This window comes from Oryzias melastigma, linkage group LG24, assembly GCF_002922805.2.
Source record: "Oryzias melastigma strain HK-1 linkage group LG24, ASM292280v2, whole genome shotgun sequence".
NCBI classification, from domain to species: Eukaryota; Metazoa; Chordata; class Actinopteri; order Beloniformes; family Adrianichthyidae; genus Oryzias; species Oryzias melastigma.
The window spans coordinates 3,656,785-3,677,553 of NC_050535.1; the positions used below are offsets into that span (position 1 = coordinate 3,656,785).

At 42.5% G+C, this 20,769-nt stretch overlaps 2 protein-coding genes across 3 annotated transcripts in view; both read right to left on the minus strand.

The window, feature by feature from the left end:
- Positions 1-228: 228 nt before the first annotated feature.
- On the minus strand, positions 229-6,823 carry gtf2a1 (general transcription factor IIA, 1). Of its 2 annotated transcripts, none has more exons than XM_024291357.2 (10): positions 6,584-6,823; positions 5,323-5,424; positions 5,066-5,231; positions 4,925-4,989; positions 3,053-3,128; positions 2,849-2,970; positions 2,667-2,771; positions 2,282-2,566; positions 1,832-1,921; positions 229-1,762 (listed from the first exon to the last, which is right to left on the minus strand). In XM_024291357.2, exons 1-10 carry the CDS (start codon positions 6,611-6,613, stop codon positions 1,655-1,657), a joined length of 1,149 nt encoding a protein of 382 aa, XP_024147125.1. In that variant the 5' UTR covers positions 6,614-6,823; the 3' UTR covers positions 229-1,654. The 2 variants fall into 2 exon arrangements, with proteins under 2 accessions (XP_024147125.1, XP_024147126.1); XM_024291358.2 differs by lacking the exon at positions 6,584-6,823 and adding an exon at positions 5,537-5,716.
- Positions 6,824-11,052: 4,229 nt separating this feature from the next.
- The window catches only part of LOC112157854 (forkhead box protein N3), an 84,418-nt gene continuing 74,701 nt past the window's right edge, over positions 11,053-20,769 (minus strand). The window contains exons 5-6 of the mRNA XM_024290910.2: positions 15,157-15,265; positions 11,053-13,422 (exon numbers count right to left, since the gene is read on the minus strand). Of these exons, the coding sequence (XP_024146678.1) occupies positions 12,879-13,422; positions 15,157-15,265 (653 nt within the window). The 3' untranslated portion in view covers positions 11,053-12,878. The remainder of the gene's footprint in view (positions 13,423-15,156; positions 15,266-20,769) is intronic.

Genomic DNA, 20,769 nt, shown 5'->3' on the forward strand with positions numbered 1-20,769 from the left:
TTTTCATCGGAAGGGACTTTAAGGGATTAGAGATATTAAATAATCCAAAGTAATGAAGGAAGACACTAATAAAAGAGAAACATTGATATCCAAAAAATAGAAAGTAAGAAAATTAGTTAAAGATTTAGACAAACGGTTGACCTGGCTGAAGGCAAAGTAACCAAATTATCAGGAATTATTCAAAAAGCTGCTATAAAGTAGTAAAAAAGAGCTCCTTTTAGCCGGAGATTCAAAGCAGGAGCCTTTATTTTGTTGCAAACAACTTTTAATTTAGGAAAAATTAAATGAACGTACATTTCTTTAAATATCTGAACAGCAGTTAAAACAAAGAATACGATTTCCATGGACATCCTTCCATTAGTTGTGGGCAACACACACAAACCCCAAACAAAACTCAAGTTTGAAAGGCACGGACGACATCCAGAGAAATGGGAATATACAGAAAATGTGCAGAAGAGATTTCACAGGTTGAGTTAAAGACGCGTGAAAACAAAAGCCCTATTGATCGTGTGCGTGTTACGGCGCAGATGTAGCTACTTTTTTTAGAAACAGAACAGTCAAAAAATAATAATAAAAACAGGCTTTATTTCAGATTGTTGCAACAAGTCGAACTGCAGAAACACACCTTTGATAGAAAAAATGTGACGGAAAAACATTTATGTAGCGCTTGAAATAAAAATAAAAAGGAACACTTACTGGATAATAAGAGCACAGTTTGGTGCGGCTTTCCGATCTTTTGAAGAACTTTCAACAATAAATAGATGATGCGCACCCGCCCCCCCTCTAGTGTGACTGTGGCCTTTTGAGACTGCAAGGTGTGCAAAAGAAAGACATAAGTTCCACTTATCGCGGGCCTGCACCGTCGGTCAATGTCTCACACACAAATGAACAGACTATTGATTTCCCGGACTGACTGACCTCACAGACATCGATAAACCCACAGTGCAAATCTTCAGACGGCTGACTAAAGTAAGAGCGGAGATACACTGGGCTTTAAATGAATTTTGGTGCTTTTTTTTTGATGGAATGAAGCTACAGAACATCTGTGGATTAAAAGTTATTTTTGTACCTTGAAGCAAACATATTAAAAGATCATTTTTAAACTACATTAAACAATTTGGAGCACCGTTTTTTATAAACATGGAAAAAAAAAATAAGCTGAGTCATTCTAAAAGGCAGCGGTTTCGACTGGTGGCACTAAGTTTGGACTTACATGAAGACGATCCAGTCGACCGACTACAGTGCATTAAAAATGTCTATCGGGTTATGAGTGACCACAGAGCTCCGCTGGCAGGCAAGTTCGTTCTGGTCCGCAACACCTGTACGACATGAAATGACTGTTTTTGTGTTTTTTTGCTTTTGTTTTTTTTTTTTTTTAAGGAATTTCGTCAGAAAAGGCAGAGAAGCCTTAAAGAGGAAAATAAAAAAAGCTCTGTTCATGGGCTCTCCAGTGTCCTGCCGGTTTGTCATCCTTGCAAACGAGTGTTTCGTCCACGTCTTACAGCGATCCTTTTGGGTTGGAAGAGTTCTCAGAGACTCTCGATTCCTGAAGGAGTTCGGTCGGTCGCAGGATATGAACGGATGCTGAAGTTATATCGGTTTGCTGGATAAAAACAAGTTAGGAGTTTTTTGTTTTCGCCGTTTCTCTCCCACCTCACCACTCGGCATCTCCGATGGATTTGGAAAAGACATAATCTCTGCCGTTCAGGTTCATTATCCCGTCTTTCAGGTGGAACTTCCATTTGTTCTTACTTCTGTGGATCTGAGGAGCGAGAAGGAGAGTTCAGAACTGACGGCTAAAAGTGCGTTCCTGCTGACGTTCGTCTCCTACCTTGTCATACTGGCACACCACGACATTCTCCGTGTCAAACAGCTCCTGGTCTTCAGCATCGCTGACATCGTCTCCACTGTTCAGAGGCTCCTGGTTACCAAAAAACCCGGAAAGTTCATTAAAGTCTCACTCTGATCAGCAATTACATCTATTTCAAGTGTTCATTGTGGTCTTTTAATTAGAATTATGATATTTTTAGCCAAAAGTGTCATTTTTTACGACAAATTCTGCAGTATTTCGTTAGAAATTCACTTCAGAGTTGTAGGTGGGATTATTGGCACAAAGAAATGCCGCCCCCTTTCCCCTCCCCATTGCTGAGAGCTCAGAGCAGCCTATTTTCAACGTTACAAATAAGTTGTTTTTTAAATTAATTTTCCTAATTTATCATCAGAAAAATGCCACACAAACATAAAAAACAAAACATTTTTATCATTCCATTCTCCCCCTCACCTCTTCAACTTGCCCGTCTTCCCCACCGGCCTTATCTTTCTCCTCCTCGTCGTCCTCATCGTATTCCTCCTCTTCCTCCTCATCTTCATCAGAGGACGAGTCTCCGGTTCCGTCCAGCTGCACCATCATGGCGGGCTGCTGCGCCTGCGGTTGGGCCTGAGACTGCTGCGCCGCCGCTGCCTGGGCTGGCACCTGAGCTGCGGCCACGGCTGCCCCCTGCTGGACCTGAGCTGCTGTTGCTGCCTGACCAGGCTGTGGCGCCATCGTAGCTGCTGCCTGCATCACCTGGAGATGCAGGTAGAGATGAGAGCACAGACATTACTCAAAACACAAAAAGAATAGTAAAAAAAAAAACAGATGAAGAGAATCTGTGTGCTGCTCTGACCTGTGTAGTCCCTTGAACTTTATTCCCTGGAGCTAAAACGATCTGCTGCGGCTGAATGATGACGCCGGCTTGCTGGGGAAGTCCGCCCTGAAGAGGAGCTAAAACCTGCAGATTTTTCAGAAATCGATTACATTCCCGGATTGTTCAAAGCTTGAATTAAAATGACGACTTGTCGGCTGTACCTGTTGTATGATGGGGGTCTGCACGCCGCCAGGCTGCATCTGATTCTGCAGGACGATCTGCTGCTGAGGCTGGATGATGTACTGAGTCCCGTTGGGAGCCCGAACCACCTGCAGGAGCTGACCTGCATCAGCACAAAAAAAACAAACATTTGAGCTTCAACCATGTTAAATCCAGAGGAGCTCTGTCAGAGGAACAAGCTTTACCTTGGCTTGTGATGAGCTGTTGGTATGGGGTGACCCCTGTGGGCAAAGCAAGCGTTGCTGCAGTGGCTGCTGCAGTCTGCAGGAGAAAACACAAATTAGCTCCAATTATTACAAATAAATATCTTTGTCAAAGTGATGAAGACTCTACCAAAAAAACCCAAAAAACTTTTTGATGTCTTATCTCTCTCGATTTATCGTTTAAGCCTTAAAATGGCTCATCAATGTTAAAAGAACTAGACAGATGGTCTCCTATGAAAGGCTTTTCTGCCGTTCTCTCCGAAGGTTTTTCCTTTTCCCTCAGTCGGTTTTGTTTTCCAGGTCCCGTTGAGAGAAAAAAAGCCTGCTGAGACTCCTAAAGATCCTCAGCTGAAGAAAAGATCTAGCAGGATAAAAGAGCTCCGAAGCGGGGCTGCCAAATCCTGCTCCTTAAGATCTACAACCTGGAAACTTTCCCCAGCTATCACTGCTTTAATGCCATCACAGATATTCCACGGATGGATTTTTGCTTTGACAAAACGAGAAGTTTGGGAGCACTTTAGGTAGCAGCCGCGGAGGCTGTGCAATTGGGGTGGAGGGGGAATTGATACGGCGATATATTGCGATATTTTGTTTGGCGATACTTGTATTAATTTAAATAATCTTAAAATGCTAACAATCTTGGGATATATAGTTATATGTATCGTATCATGAGATATGGATCAGGATATGCAACACTAGACTCTCACCAATACACACTAAGGATTAGGGGTGTGCCAAAATATCGATATTATGATATATCGTGATCTTTAGTCCTGAGATTGATTCTCAATGTGTTCTCATCAAGTATCGATCTTTTATTTTCGCTTAAAGAGGCTGTAAAATGTTATATTTGTCATTCTTTAGTGACTGAATTTTACAAATAATCCAAATTCAATTGGTGTCAATGCTCGTCAAAGACATAGTTTTATATTGATTTGCACAAAAATGTCTTATTTGTTACACAAAATAAGACACAAGTTCTTTATTATGATTGTGTTCAAGATATATTTTCCCCAAAAACTATGTGTTCTTCTATATATTCTAAATTATTACAGATGATTTTTTTTTTTTTACCGATTATCGCAGTATCACGATATCATCAATATTGTAAGCCATATATCACGTATTACTTCATATCGTGAGGTAATGAGTGGTTGGTTCCCAGCCCTAATAAGGATGTTGGGGGAAAAAAACAATTCCACTATATATATATCACAATATTTAGTTTGCTGATACTTATATTGATTTAAAATGTACGCTGGTGATACATATCGCATCACCAGCCTCTTGACAATACACGCTAGTGGTGTAGGGAAAATCGATTCAGTGATATATATCGCGATATTTCATTTTGGTGACAAAAATAGTGAATGAAATAGTCGTTACTTTATGGAGTCAGGGTGCAGTAAAGTTGAACAAAGTTGTGAGCGTTCAGCACCAAAAAATTTACTTTTTTATATTTGAGTCAGTGAGACCAAAACTTTATCTTGAGTGATAAATAGTTGCTTGTTTCAGATGCCGACTTCATTTGAATTAATCTTGTTTTAATGCCAGGAACTAATAAAGGACAGAAGCTGCAAGATTCATTAAAAGTTTAATAAACTATAGTCCTAATTGTCTTTGTTTTTAGTTAGATTAAAGTCAATGATGGTTAATATGTGTGCTTTGCACATGACCCGATTAGTCGACTATTAAAATAGTTTGTGGCAGCCCTAGTGACACGTATCAGGATATGCATCATATTGCCAGACTCTTGCCAATACACACCCCTACTGTGTAACTGTAAGCTAAAAAAAAAGAAACATGAGCTAATCCAAAAGCAGCTTTTGCTTTATTTTCCGTGATCCAACTCACCATTCCTGTCGAGTTCATGTGCTGAATCATTTTAGAGTCCTGAACTATGACCTGTTGCTGGGGAGCTGTTGAGAATAAAATACCTCTGCGTTATTTCAGGTAAAACTGACACAATTGCATAACTTTTCCAGGAAGACTCACCTTGTTGTTGCGAAGGAATCTGGATAACCTGCTGGGCCTGTGTGGCCTGAGCCACCTGCTGCGCTTGCTGGGCGTGCGGGAGCTGCTGCTGGGCGGTCTGCAGGGCCTGCTCCTCGGTGTGGAAGCCCTCCACCGCCTTCGACTGCAGCAGCTTGTTCTCCCATAGCTGAAAGACAGAGACTCCCGTTAGATCTGACCAAAGCCGGGGCGGCGGGGTGGGGGTTTGTGACCTTCTCCCAGCACCTGAGACGGATTACCGTTTTCAGCTCCAGGAGAACTTGCTCGTCCACCCCTTCATCCAGGAACAGCTCCCGCACCTCATTGATTACGTCCTCAATAACAGACTTGTATAATTTAGGCTATGATGAAAAAAAACAGCAAATATATCATTTATTGTACAAACATTTAAGCAAAACATACACAAAAAATAATTTTAAATTGAAATAATGGAGCAATATCTCGTGTACAGACCATCCACCCCATAATAATCTGCCCTGATCCATATGTTTATCAGCATCAACACACGTCGATGCACGCGCCACAACATTCACGGAGACCGAACCGCGCGCGGCAGCAATGTCCGTCTCTGCTTCCCTCCCCGTCAGCTCCAGCACTATTTAAAGCGCAGTCTGGTGTTTATGTGAAGGGCCGGTGACGTAGCGTCGTGTAGCACCGTCCCATCCCGGGCAGTCTATATTAGACGGCCAATATGGCGGTATAAAACCAGGCAGCGGAAAGGAGGAGGGCCAGAACCGAGAGAGAGGAGACGAGGAAGCCATTTTACAGAGCGGCAAGCGCGCGCGCCTCTTTTTTTCGCCCCGCGCTTTGCTAGCAAAGATATGGCGGAATGAAAATGACGGTTTCGGTGTTTTGTCTCATGACGGGACCAGTTTTGACTAAACATTTTGACTGTAAGCGGGACTTTTGTTGCGTTGTGGGTGGTTTGGGACGGCTCTCCTGCCCTCTCCGGTCGTGGAATGGAGGACAATGAAGAAGAAGCAGCAGCTGACTGAGCGTTCAAGACTTTAAAGCCTTTAATGAAAAATTGTTAGCTAAATTCAGTCGCAGTGGATGGTGCATATGTGCTTTGCGTACATCAGTTTCCCCCTAATAGTTAGCTAACGTTTCCTTCGTGTAAACAAAAATAACCAAGTTAGCTAAGCATTAAAAGCTGATTTCAACCTTAAAAGAAGTTCAAAAATGTTCCAGAAAACACTTTAATATTAACCTTAAGCTACATTTTAACAAAAAAAATCTTATTTTAAGTAAATCCTACAAAAGTAGTTATCAGTTCGAATATAATCTCCTTTTCCCCATTGATTTTCGAAAACTGATACCTGATTTTTTTTTAAATGACCGTTAGTATTCCTCTGAATGGAAATAACGGTATTGATTAAAATTAATTTTCCCCACTTTATTACTACTGTAATGAATAAAAAAATGCAGCTCGTTGACACGTTTTTCCATCAACTTTACCCCCATTTCCCCCGCTGACAGTCCTGAGAGATTGATCCTTACCACTGGGTTCGTGTTTGCCGAGCTCGCCATTATACGCGTAGTGTAAAAACCACACGGAAATAGGCGAGAAACAGAGCCAAAAATTACGAAAAAAGACTTAAAACAACTGGGAACGGTTCTTTAAAACAGCCGGCATTACTTTTGTAAATAAAACACAGTTTTTACGGTCTTATTTACAATCCCGGGCTGCGACTCCCCAGCCGTCCTCCTCCCGTCGTTGTCCTGCTTTATATACTGAGCGATGGAGCTGCGAGTGCGCGAGACATAGGGCAGGGTCAAAAGGCACATATCGCGAGATTTACCAAAGAATACGATGACTAATCATTGTCGTGCTACCGGGAAATGTAGTTTTAGAGAGAATTTGACAACGTGGACAAACAATTAGATTTATTGTAGTAAATAAATATAAATAATGGGACGAATTGTAAGCTATTATATAGATTATATGGTTTTAAAATATTTTATTTTGGATTTTTTTTTCTAATGTGTTGACAATTTTAACAAAAATAAGGAATGCAACTTAATTTTTTGGGATGTTTGTTTTTAAACTATACATATCAAAAATATTTTTTTATCGAAAAAATGTTAAATTGTGAATCTAAAATCCGGATTTAATTATGTTTTTCTTGTAGTATTGCCCTGTTGCCACAAGAGGGCGATCAGACAACACCACATAAAAACAACCTGTTTTTAAGTTTTAAGACAGGCATATTTTTCAGCTGGTAGTGCAGCGTGCAAGTCTTTTAATTAAGAAAATCTGTGCTCATTTGAAAAAGTATTTAAGGTCACCCGATCCAAAACACACAACTAAAGGAAAGAAAAGAAGAAGAAAAAAAAAACAAAGCTTTGCAATAATTTCCTGCAGACATTGTTACCTCCACTTCAGTCTCCATGGAAACTTGCTTCCCTGGTCACTGTGGATATAGATGATATAGACTGGGGAGCACTGTTTTCATCAATCCACTTAACGACAATCCAGAGTGTTTTCTGGAAACCAATTAAATGCGTTCACTGAAATCCCCTAAATGTGAGGCAAATGAAAGGATGACCTGACCCTGCAGAGCATGCAACTCTCTAATAAAATACAGGTGATTAAAATAAGTTGTGATCAAACACATGCACTGCCATCCTTGAGCCTCACTCGGGTGTAACATTAGAGAAGCATGATGCCCTCTAAAGATCTGGAGAATGCACACTTTATCCCCCCCTCCACACACACTCCCCCTTCTTTGCTGTAGTTGCATAGCAACAGAGGAGCTGCAAGCTCCAGTTGTGTTGTGATGGGAGCGTGCTGCACAGGGAGCCACTGGCTCAAGATTAAGCCGGTCTCTACTTCAATTATGAATGGGCTTCCACCGCCACACGGCTCCAAAATGGCACCACTCAGACTGATAAGACATTGAGGAACTCTTTCGGTGCACTTAACTCTTTTACGTCTCTCCCCTCCCCCCCGAAGGGGCTGGGGGGCGGTTAATCAGAAGTATTGAACTTAAATGATTAGAAGAAGTAAATGACTAATTATCTGGGAGAGGAAGCATGGTTATGATAAGACCTCTTGTTGATGAGAATGTGCGAGGTTAATGATTGAGGTCAGGCTTGAGAGTGAATTAAAGAGTCGCACAAAGCTAACACTGCCAGTAAACGGCGTTTCCAGTTTAAGTGACTATATTTAACTTTAACCCTTTGATGCATGATTTTTTTGAGAGGAAAAAAATACATTTTTGCTTTAAGTAAACGGCTTGACTGGCAAAAAACAGGCACAAATCTTTTTTTCTGCAACTTGTATTTTTTTATTATTGCAACCAACTGGAAGACAATACATCACATAAACATCATCGTAGTTGTTCAGAAAATGGAAAAAAAACAAAATAAAACAACATTTATATATTTTTTTTGCCACGGTATTTGGACAACGTTGATATTTACATGTAGTGATGAAATAGGTCTTGAAATCATTCTTTGGCAATGTGATTGCACAATAAGGAAGGGGAGGAAACTGAACATTTACTGGACGAAGGGGGAAAATAAAAGGGGGAAAAACAACAACAACGATAAAAAATAAAAGAAAAAGAAAGAAACACCTGGGTGTACTCTGCATGGCATCTCACAGATCAATAACAGCTTTGCAATTTGACATCTCTAACCTATGGCTTTCCGATATCCAGCTCAGGCAGTCTCTAACGGCAGTAATCTCGTCAAGGGAAAGGCGAAAACAACAACAAAAATGCTCAAAAATGGCCAGTTTTAGAGCATTTGGTTTGGCAGGTTGGAACGAAACGTCAGATTCAGGGATCGGTAAATAAATAAATAAAAAAAAGAGGGTGGGGGTGCTAAAGCAACAGTCCTATTGACAAGTGAGCACATTACTCATCCCCACAACAGTGGATTGTTACATCAAATACAGCAGAGTGCTTGACCGGGGGTCACAGGAGCACTCAGACGGATATCAGACGGGAGACGAATGGCACATGATGGGAACACTTCTCTACATGTCGGCACGGGCGCCGCACAGAATGCAAAGCCAGTGATGCATGCTACAGGTGGCAAAGTTCTCTACCATTGGATAAGGCATGCATTTGTTTTGCTGCTTGGTTCTTGGCACCTGCAAGTCTTCTTCTTTTTTTTATTTAAACACAGATGGAAGGAAACACGTTTTAGGCATTCCTGATTTTACTGCACCTTGCCACTTGTCGTCGAGCTCCTGGAGCAAAAAAAAACAACAACAACCACGTTTGAAACAGAAACTTGACGTTTTGGGATCATTCATCCTGATTTTCCATGCCGTAGAAACATTTACACCGAACAATGTGAATCCCAGCCAGCAAGGCCAAGTGGGCCCCACATGGTTTCAAAGAGGGCAGAAAATGTGGGCCCCGACTGGGTTTGTCCTCAGTTTCTGTGGTGGCCCCACTTGTGTTTGCCCACATTAGCTTAAGCTTAAGGAAGTGGTTGGCTTGCTACTTTCGCCAGCCGTCCGGTGGATGGTGTAGCATGTTAGCGAGCTCTGTTGTATTGAGCTAGCAAGCTCCACTGTATCAAGCCAGCAAGCTCTGCTGTAGCGGGCCAGCGAGCTCTGCTGTTTCGAGCTAATGAGCTCCACTGTAATGGCCTAGCAAGCTCCACTCTAGCAAGCTAGTGAGCTCTGTGTATCAAGCTAGTGAACTTTGATGTATCGAGCTAGCAAGCTTCGGCGTATCGAGCTAGTGAGCTCTACTTTAACGAGCTCCACTGTATCGAGCTAATGAGCTCCGCTTTATTGAGCTTGCGTGCTCCGCTTTAGCAAGCTCTGCTTTCGCTAGCTCCACTGCATTGAGTTAGAGAGCTTCGTTGTAGCAAGCTAGCGAGCTCTGCTGTATCGAGCTTGCGAGCTCAACTGTAGCCAGCTAGCAACTTTTGATGTATTGAGCTAGCGTGGTCCACTGTATCGAGCTAACAAGCTCCACTATAGCGAGTTCTGCTTTAGCTAGCTTCAATGTATCAAGCTAGCGAGCTCCGCTGTATCGAGCTAGCGAGCTCCACTGTAGCGAGTTCTGCTTTAGCTAGCTTCAATGTATCAAGCTAGTGAGCTCCGCTGTATCGAGCTAACAAGCTCCACTATAGCGAGTTCTGCTTTAGCTAGCTTCAATGTATCAAGCTAGCGAGCTCTGCTGTATCGAGCTAGCGAGAATCACTGTCAACCGGGGAGCTGGTTAGCGTAGCGAGCCAACCCAGTGAGGGCCCACTTAAGCCAATGTTTAGCAAACACAGGTGGGGCCCACATTTTCTCCCCACTTTTAAACCATATGGGCCCACCACTTGGCCACGCTGGTTAGGATGGACACGCTAGAGAGTGACAAAAAATAAAAAATAAAAATACTGATATAAATAGAGACAGGTGATGCTCTGTTGGGGTAACAGAGAGGGCAGGCAGGCACAATGTTAAAGGGTGTGTGATCCCAGACATGTTCAGAAACGACGAGGTTTGAAAAATAAAACTAAAAAGTCACTGCACAGGCAGAACCTGAACCCCAAGCGTAGAGGCGACACCCTCTAATTGCAAAACTATCTCCCATGTTCCTCCCTGAAGATTTCAAAGTCCTCTCAGGAATGAAATAAAAGCAACAAAACAAAAAAAGACAAAAAAAAAAATCCATTATAACCACGGGTATAAGAATTGGCGGAAAAAACTTTTTTTTTTCTTCTTTCCTCTAGGATCAAGGTTTATATGAAAATAAGTCATGCTTCATGCTAAATACATCATTTATCTTACATGATCTTTGAATAAAAAAGATTTGCTTTTTATCTTATTTACAAGCACCCATGCAATATAACTGAGAAAAGTCCTGCAGGTCAAATTGCTTCAATTAAGAAAGGAAAAAGGAAAAAAAATATTTTCTAAACTTTTTACAGAGTCGTCCGCACAGGACCAATTGCTTATATCTTTATGAGGGTAGAGAGTGGGACACGAACAGAAACCTAAACCCCACAGGTCATGTACAGAGTTTATTGACAGTGTCGAATGATGAGGAAGGTGTGGCAGCTACTGGCAGCTAGGACATTTATTACCAGGTGTCTATATCCATGGATTGAGGAAGTATCAGGGACGTTAACATTAATACAACAACAACAAAATGAAGGAGATATTGCCTCAGACCCGGCACACTCTATGATGATAAACATGAGGTTTTTTTTTATTATTTTTAATATATTTCCTCTTAAATACTATGAAAAGAAACCCTTTTTCAGTATAAGTGGCACAAAATAATCTTAAGTGCATGAATAAACATCACATTGGGTTACTCTTACTAGCTCTTTCTATGCCTTTGTGTGTTTTTTTTTTGTTTTGTTTTTTTGTCGTCGGCTACATGAAGCAACCTGGTCTGCTTCTCTTTGGCACAGTCTCACATTTGTGCTCGTGGGGTCTCCACCGTCTTTGTCGCCTGCGAGGATTTGCTACAGATTGGTGTGGAAAACAGGTAAGACAAACCGCCATGGCACGTCGCTTGGACCGACCAATCCTCGGTGTGACTTTTTGTCCAAATTCGTGACAAAAACATGCGCTTTTTTGTTTTTTTTATGGCTTTCATCCCCGTTTTTCGAACAGAAACAACATAGACACATGAGAAATACCCATTGATGCTGTTGAACATGTAGGAAAACATAGATTTTTGATATTGCCACAAATAAGTAGGATTAACCCAATGCCCTGCAGATAGATCGAGGGAGATGTCGTTTGAGACTAATGCTGATTACCCAGCCAGCAAGGCCAAGTGAGCCCATATGGTTTCAAGGTGGCAGAAAATGTGGGCCCCAAATGGGTTTTTTCTATAGTTTCTGTAGTTGCCCAGCTTGTGTTTGGCCTAATTGGCTAAAGTGAGCACTCAGTGGGTAGGATTACTACGTTAGCCAGCCAGCGTAGCGTGCTAGTGAGCTCAGCTGCATTGAGCTAGTAAACTCCTCTGTAAAGAGCTAGCGAGCTCATGTGTAGCGAGCTCCACTGTAACATGCTAGAAAGCTCCTCTGTAGCAAGCTAGCGAGCTCCATTGTATCGAGCTAGCGACCTCCCCTGTTGCAACCTAGCGAGCTCTACTGTTGCATGCTACAAAGCTCCTCTGTAACAAGCTAGCAAGTTCATCTGTAGTGCGCTAGCAAGCTCCGCTGTAGCGAGCTCCACAGAAACATGCTCGTGAGTTACTCTGTATTAAGCTAGTGAGCTCCTTTTGTATCAAGCTAGTATCTTTCCCTGTAGTGAGCCAAAAACTTCCACTGTAGCAAGCTATCGAGCTCCGCTGTTGAAAACTAGCAAGCTCCTCTGCAGTGAGCTAGCAAGCACATCTGTAGCAAGCTAGCAAGCTCTGCTGTAGTGAACTTGCTAGCTTTGCTGCAGCTAGCAAGCTAGCTCAATTGTAGCGAACTCCATTGTAACATTTTAGCGAGCTCCTTTGTACCGAGCTAGCAAACTTCCCCGTAGCAAGCTTGAAACTTCCTCTGTATCTAGCTAGTGATCTCCGCTGTTGCATATTAGCAAGCTCATCTGTCACTCGCTAACAAGCTCTGCTGTAGCATGCTAAGGAGCTCCACTGTCCCCCGGGTGGCTGGCTCGTATTGCAAGCCAGCTCACTGAGTGCCCACTGAAGCCATTGTGGGCAAACACAGGTGGGGCCACCACAGAAACTGCGGACAAACCCATTCGGGGCCCACGTTTTCTGCCCACTTTCAAACCAAATGAGGCCCACTTGGCCGTGCTGGCTGGGTACCTGTTGATCTATTGTCGTGAGCGCGTCTGTGCTGATGTGTGCGTGCATCTTGCATGAGTTTAGTTTCTCAGGGCCTCTTTCTGCTCCTTCTGGCCCTTGGCGGTGCGGTTTGTGATGTTGTTGAGGCAGGCTCTGACCCCCGCCAGATGGAGCAGCGACCCCGCCGCCTCCTTCATCTCCTCGTCGTCGCTCTCCGGCGGCTTCTCCACCGCGCGCCGCTTCTTGAGCGGCAGCGTGTCGCTGATGCCCCTCGCTCGGGTTTTGGTCCAGGGCAAACTGCTGCCCGGCAGGGTCCCGGGTCCCGCCCCTGAGCTACTACTGCTGCGTCTCTGTCCGCGCGGGGGCTGCTGGGAGATACAGGTGGCGGCGGCAGTGGTAACGTGGGCGTCTACGGGGATCTCACGGGGCTCCGGTTTGACGTCCGACTGGATCTCCACGGCGATGATGTCGTCGTCGTCCAGCGTGGAGGAGGGGCTGGCGACCTGGGAGGAGCACAGCCGGCTGGGGGACTTAGCGGTGCTGTAAGTGTGATCTTCCTGGAGGTCCTCGCCGCACGGCGGAGGAGAGTCCTGTCCTCGGTTTAGATAATCTCCCAGGGATGATCTACATGAAGCACACAGAACAGAAGTGTTACCACACACACCAGTCCAAGAAAAAAGGGCGATAATCTATCAACCTCCCATTGGAGCTCATCATCCCTCAGGTCCGATAAAACCTTGTATCCCCAGAAAGAGTCAGCCCTTCCCTTTAGATGAAGCAGACTGCATGTCAGACTGCAGTCGGTGCACATTTTAAATGACAGCCGGAGAAGCACAAAGTCAACCCTGCAAGCCCCGAAGGCCAGCGTCCAGCCCCTCTGCATTATGCTGCAACACATATTTGCCTCTATTAGCCGGAGGACCGGTTTCTGTGTAAGAGCATTAAAAGGACAGGGGAGGTGTCCTGACACCCCATAAATCAGCAGGAACTTCACGTGTTCCCTCCTTCAGAATGAGAGGGTTAGCATATTAATATCTCATAAGAAAAACACGCACCCCTTACAGTCATCAAATATTCACTACATACCTTTAGTGAGCCTTTGGGTATGTTTAATTCATTCTACTCTTATGCTGCAGATGCTCTTTGAGTCCTGAGGCCTGTCCCTCTAATAACCTGTTTGTGCGTCACGTCAACACACCTGTAGAAAATGTTCTGCGCGACTTTGAAACATTAGGTCAAACTTTTCTGATACAACACGTGTTTTGTCAACACATTCTTATTTTCAAGTCGTCACATTTTGACGTTTGGTTAAGGACCCCTCCCCGACAAAAATTAACGTTTTAGGTCACCCCAACGCATCGTTTTATGACGTGCTGACTGGTCCAACTAAATCAAGGGTCCCCAACCTCAAGGAAGCAAACCAGTACCAGGACAAGAACCACACTGGTATCCTAACCCTAACCTTAATAAGGTACCAGATGGAGATCGGTACCAGATGTGGATTGATACCAGACATGAATCGGCACCAGTAACGGACATGCATCGATACCGAACAAGGATTGGTACAGTATTGATGGTGGTAGTACTGACATGGTAGTGATGGTACCGATCTGTGTCAGTATCGTACACGGAGCCAGACATAGAGCTGGACACAGAGCGGTACCAGACGCGGATTGGTACCGGCACTACCGTGTCAGTACTACCACCACTGATCCATGTCGGTACTGGACACGGAGCCGGAACTGGTACCAAACACAGATTGGTACCAGCACCAGATGCGGATCGGTATTGGACATGGATCAGTACCAGGCATGGATTGGTACCAATACCAGATGGGGATCGGTACCAAACACGGATTGGTACCAGCACCAGACGCGGATCGGCACCGGATGTGGATCAGTACCAGGCATTGATTGGTACCAATACCGGATGCGGATCGGTACCAGACCCGGATTAGTAACAGTACCGGACACAGATCTTTACCGGAGACGGATCAGTACCAGTACCAGACATTGATCGGTACCAGGCATGGATTAGTAATGGACTCGGATCGGTACTAGTTGCACTTTGGTACCGGACACGGATTGGTGTCAGTTCTGGACACTGTACCAGACGTGGACCAGGCTAGGGTTAGGCTATTGGGTTCCGAGATTCGGTCCGCATTTGACAAAATGACAGCACCCCTGATTTAATTGGAACACTCAGAATATCAAAAACGACGAGTTGGGGACACCTAAAACGTCAAAAAGTGACGCCGGGGGGTTCTTAGCATGCACCATTATGTGACGGCGTGGGATTGAGAATGTGTTGGTTTTGTTGGCTTCTTTTATTAGTGATGACATGTTTGAAATGACCCACCTGATGGCCGAGGTTCTGCTCCCCACCGGGCTTACGGGCAGAGGTCTGATGACGGGGAAGAGCGCCTGACTCCTGACCCGGGCGCCATTTTGGATCACACCCCGGGGAACTAAAAAAATAAAGAGAAGAAAGCGACTTAAGCAAGACGTTAGAGCTATAGAGCCAGCTTAGTAGACAAAACTGGAACATTTAACATTTAATGGGACTTCTATAAGACAATCAAAGTGGCGGGACACAGTGAGGAGACCCAAAGGGTAAACACTGATGAACACGGGTCGGTGTGGGGGAGGGGAATGGGGGCAGTAAGCTAGTGCGAGAGTGTTTTTATTTTTTTGCCTGAAATCCCTCCTGAGTCCAATACTACTACTACTACAAAAAAAAAAAAAACTATATAGTGGGGTTGGACAATCTAGTGTCTCCGATTTTAAAAGTCATTCAGACACCTTACTCACAACTTTCTATTTTTCTTTTTTAATTATTTAAATGGCAAAAATGGCGTCACTGATTTCACAAAGTAAAAACTTCTTTAATACGATAATTTCACAAAGACTATTTATGAAAACTTCAATGATGCTGGCCAACATGCCAAATTAGAACACGTTTACAAATAATTTCAATATTGATTAATGAAATGTTTGTTTATGTAAAAATTGAAAAATATATTTAATCTTTATTTCACCAGGAAGTCTTATTTGAGATAACATCTCTTTTCAAGGGAGACCTGGGCTGAAAAGCATCATCGTAAGAGAAACATACAGTTAAATTAACAGTATAGAGATAAAAACAATAAAAAAATGAACAATATAACAATGATATAAAGGTTAAGTGCTCAGAAAGCTTAGATTTAAGTCTATTCAAGGAAATTTGGTCACATAGATGCAGATAGTTTTGAAACATTATTTCAGGAGATTAATGATCAGAGTTAATAGTGGTTATTTCTTCAATCAAAGCCATCTAAAAAAACTATCTGTGGACTTTTTTTTCATTTAAAAGAAACTTTTGCTTCATCTGGACCAAAACAATAGGTGAAATTTCCCTCCAAAATGAAGCTTCGTATCACGTATAGTCCCTTTCTCCACTGGTTAGACCTCATCCACCAGCTGCAGCTGCACCCCTCATATCAAAATAGTCTGTTTCTGGTGAAAAACTATTTAAATGTAAAAAAAAAAGCTATATGAAAGTACTAATAATTGAGTTAATGCAGGATAAGCAGGTATCCATGATCAAGCATTTTCTGATAATGAGAAACATTGTGGGGATTTTCACTTACATAATATACAGTTTATTTCAAAAAATTACATGTAGACTTAGCTTAAAATGCTATTTCTTAATTTAATTAATTGAATATCTCTAATTTGATTACTTCAAAGAGTAGTAGCATAGGGTTAGGTGAGCTCTACTCCAAATTTTTAAGGAAAAAGCTTTTTTTAAACCCCTCCTTTACAGGGAGGCGAGCTTCTTTTGCCAACGCATTTTCACTCCCAAATTGTCAAATCTGGACATATGGTTCAGATGTTGGGTTGGGGTCCCCTCTGCTCCACTGAGTGTCCCCAGTTTGCCATTTTTTACCTTATGGCTTTTCCCATTGGATCACAGGTCTCCAATAGGATACAGTACCAGACGCGGAACCGGTAACGGGTTAGGGTACCAGTACCAGTCCGGTCTGCGTCCCGAGGGTTGGGGACCCCCGATTAGCGGTACCAAGCGGCCCTTGGACCAGTTCCGGTTCGTGGCATAGAAGTTGGGGACCCTTGATTTAACGGGAACAGCCAACACGTCAAAAAATGACGCGTTGGGGACATCCAATACGTCAAAAAGTGGCGCGGAGGGGCCCCGAACCATGCGTCCATATATGATGAGTTGGGAGTGAGAATGTGTAGCTTTTGCAGCTGCATTAACCCATTTTCTAGATGCAGCAACTGCAGTGTCATCTGAATCTGGGAGGAGGGATGCGCAAACCTGGAGTGACCCAAACAGATCCTCCTGGGATCAAGAACATTTCAAAAACTCCAGCCAAAACGTTAGATCAAAAACCGAATACTTTTTCACAACTCTGCTGACATATTTTGCTATGGATGCTGGACGATGTGACCAAGAACAGTGGGGGAAAGGTGTTTAAAGAAAACTCCACAAATACACATGTCGGAGGCACACCACAAAGCCTGGATGACAGAGAAGCTTTGGAACAAATCCTCGTATCCTCAAGAGGCCCACTCAGAGCTTGGAACTGAGAATCTGCAGGGACGCTGGAATATCAGGGCTTACGCTCCTGAACCTTCGCAGAGACAAAAATCAAAGCCACCGCGCCACGGAAGTTGCAGTTTCTAGGGCAAAAGTAATCGTTCAGACTTCCAGGTGCTGTTTAGGAACTGATTTTCCATCAGTTATCTTTTTAAGAAGCTGAAAAGGCTGATGAACATTCTTTGATGGTGTCTGAGGCTGTGAATTTCCTAACGCAGTTTCAGATTTTCCACTGGTGTCCTGTTTCTGCTGAGGACCGGACCTCGGCGGAGTCAAGGGACGCAGGATGTAAAAGAGGAGAGTCATCTCCCTTCAATAAAGCAGCTGTCTTTTCTCTCTATTCTTTTTTTTTTTTTTAATCTCAAGGCGCCGTTTAGGTCCCCAAATGATTCTTGTCTACTTTTGAGGTGAAAAATGTCCGCACTCGGCAGCAAAAAACTAATTTTTTAATGTTAAGTCTGTTCATTTTCATAAATTAATCATCAATGTTATGAGGAGGAATTTAATTTGCCCCAGGAGCCAGAGGCTCATTAAAACATACAAGTTGCAGAGCCCCCCCTCCCCCCCTCCATGTAAAGTCCTGGTGCATGTAGTAACATGACGCACACAGAATTAATTGTGATGGATCTGTTTGTGGGCTTTTTTGCCCATGTAAGTGGGCACTGTGGTCCTCCTGCAGGCCGGCTGTGTCCACAGTAATCTTATTGACTGCAGTTAGCGTGGCTCTGCCCCCCCCTGGTATCTGCAGCTCTGCTCTCCATAACCTTATAAGTAAGTCCCTGCACAGAGTCTCTTTTGTAATCTTGATCGCCGGCTGCGCCGCTCCATGTGTGTCTCCGTGTTGGTGTGTGGGCAGCGCTTTGGGTCTCGACGCAACCTCAACCTCCCGTTTCTAGTCGCTAAAAACGATGGACGGGGGGGCTTTAGGTTGCTGCGGCAACCCCCTTTTTTTACGTGCCACATGGTGGTAGATCAGAGAAAAAAAAGAAGAAGAAGAAGAAGAAGTAATTGAGGGAGGAAAGCGGGGAGACGCTGTTTACTTTACTCGACAACCAGTTTACGCTCAGCACAGCGCTCCACATCCTTACTTTGCCTTTTTTTGTTGTTCCTCTTCTCCACATGTGTCAAAGTCGAGGCCCGGGGGCCGAATCCGGCCCTCCACGTAACTCTATCCCTCCAGATCATTTTATTTTATTGTTATTAATGATGTTGCGCTCATTTCTAACTTGTATAATCATGACAAAACATATTTTTATAGAGAGTAAAATATTAAAAGTTATTTAAGGTATAAATTGATTTATTCTGGAATAATATTCCTGCCTAATTATGTAAAAATATATGGTTTTAAAGTTTTATAAATAGCCATTCTGCTAGCTTTTTGAATATTTGATCAGACTTGTATATTACCAACTGTGGGTTTACTTACCTATTTAGTTTTATATTGTACATTTAATATTTTCACATTGTACTTATTTATTTGTCTCTAAGTATCTATTCTGGCATTAAGTAAGATTTTCTTAGGCTATTATGGAGTTTAGCAATCATTTCAGCTACATGTTAGCCTTTTTGGCTAATTTATGCTTTTCTTTTTAAGTTTTTTAGGCTGTTTTTGAGTTTAGCTAATATTTTAGCTACATGCTAGCTATTTTGGCTAAGTTAGGCTTTTTTTGTTTGTTTTTTATGCTGTTTTGTTTAGGCTAATATCTACATTCTAGTTGTTTTGGCTAATTTAGTCTTTTTTCAGTATTTTAGAGAATTTCAAAGTTTAGCTATTTTTTCATGTACATGCTAGCTTTTTTGGCTAACGTAAGTTTTTTAAAAAAAATTTTTAATTTGGAATTTAGCTAATATTTTAGCTGGCTATCAATTTCAGCGTTTTTAGCTATTAACTTTTCATTTATCAGCTTCAGGGTTATTAGCTATCGATTTCAGCATCTTCAGCTATGAGCACTAGCATCCTTAGCGACCAAATTCAGCAGCATTGAATGGTAATGCTATATTTCTAATTCATAATTACGTTATAGTTTTACAGTTTTAAAAACTTAGGTTTATAGTGTTCAATAAATGTTTATCCTGTTCGGATACCTAAGATGTGTTTCAGGTTTTGGCCTCTTGTGCGAGTTTGACACCCGTGCTCTACTCTATTGATCTTTTGTCATTCCATGCATAGGGGTGACTCATATCTCCAGCGGAGCATGCATGCTGTCTCTGCAGGTGAAAACGCCTGGATGCTACTAAGGTGCGATAAGGAACTGAGAAAGACCAGGTGCTGGAAGGGGAAAAAAGTAGAAAAAAAAAGAAGGAGTCTCTCTGCGTCGGGGGGTGTGACAGCCTCTTTTTTTCCTCGAGAGAAAACACTGTCTTTCCTTTCCGGCTAAATGAGTTCCACATGGCCCGGTCGGGTTCAGAGGTCACTCCCAGCAGACCCCGAGAATGCAACTGTTTGAAAGTGGCCCCTCGCTCAGTCATAACACCCTCACTTTTCCTCATTGTGTATATGCCTGCCTGCCTGGCTGCAGCGCTAAACCCATGCGCGCATGCTAATGCCGCTTGACTGACTGCCTGACTGACGGCTCGGATTGCTGGTGGGATGAAGTTGCTGGCAGTTAAACTGGATGGCTAACTGGCCTGTCTCTCCGACGCTCAGAGGGGGTGTTTAAGTGCCCCGCTGAATGATGGGAGATCTGACTCGCAACAGGGAGGAGACGAAATAAAAGGAGCGCTTTATTACTGTAACTTCATTTCAAGATCCGGCACGCCTTCTGCGGTCATTATGAAACACTTTCAGGAGTTTTACACCCCTGAACCTGTGTGATCAACTGTCCCGCCACAATAAAAGTAGGTCAATTAAAATCTATTTTCTTATTTTAGGGGAAAAGTTTTAACATATGAAAAGTGTACTTGCTAAGAAAAGTATTTCTAGTTGAGATATATATATTTTTTTACTTTATATCAGATAAAACTAACTTATTTGTAACTTTTTGGTAAATCTTAAATATCTTGCTGAGCCATTTAATCTTAAAAAAAATATAATTTATAATAATATATCTAAAGTTTTTTACTCATAATTTATATATAAATCATAAAATGTCTATTTCTAGACTTAATTTATCTAGAAATAAGTATAGCTGGACTGTTTTAGATATCACAAATCAATATTTTTTTGGGGAAAAAAGTAAAAGTATGTACTTTATTAACTTTTATATATCTTTAATTTTGCAATAAATGTTTGGTTTAAGACATAATTATTCAGTTATTAGAGCAAATAGGAGTGTTTATTGCTAATTTTAAGATTTAATTTTGTCTATATAGGTCAAGTAATCACAACCTATTTTAAGAGATCTTTCCATGACAAATTTTATTAGTAATTTT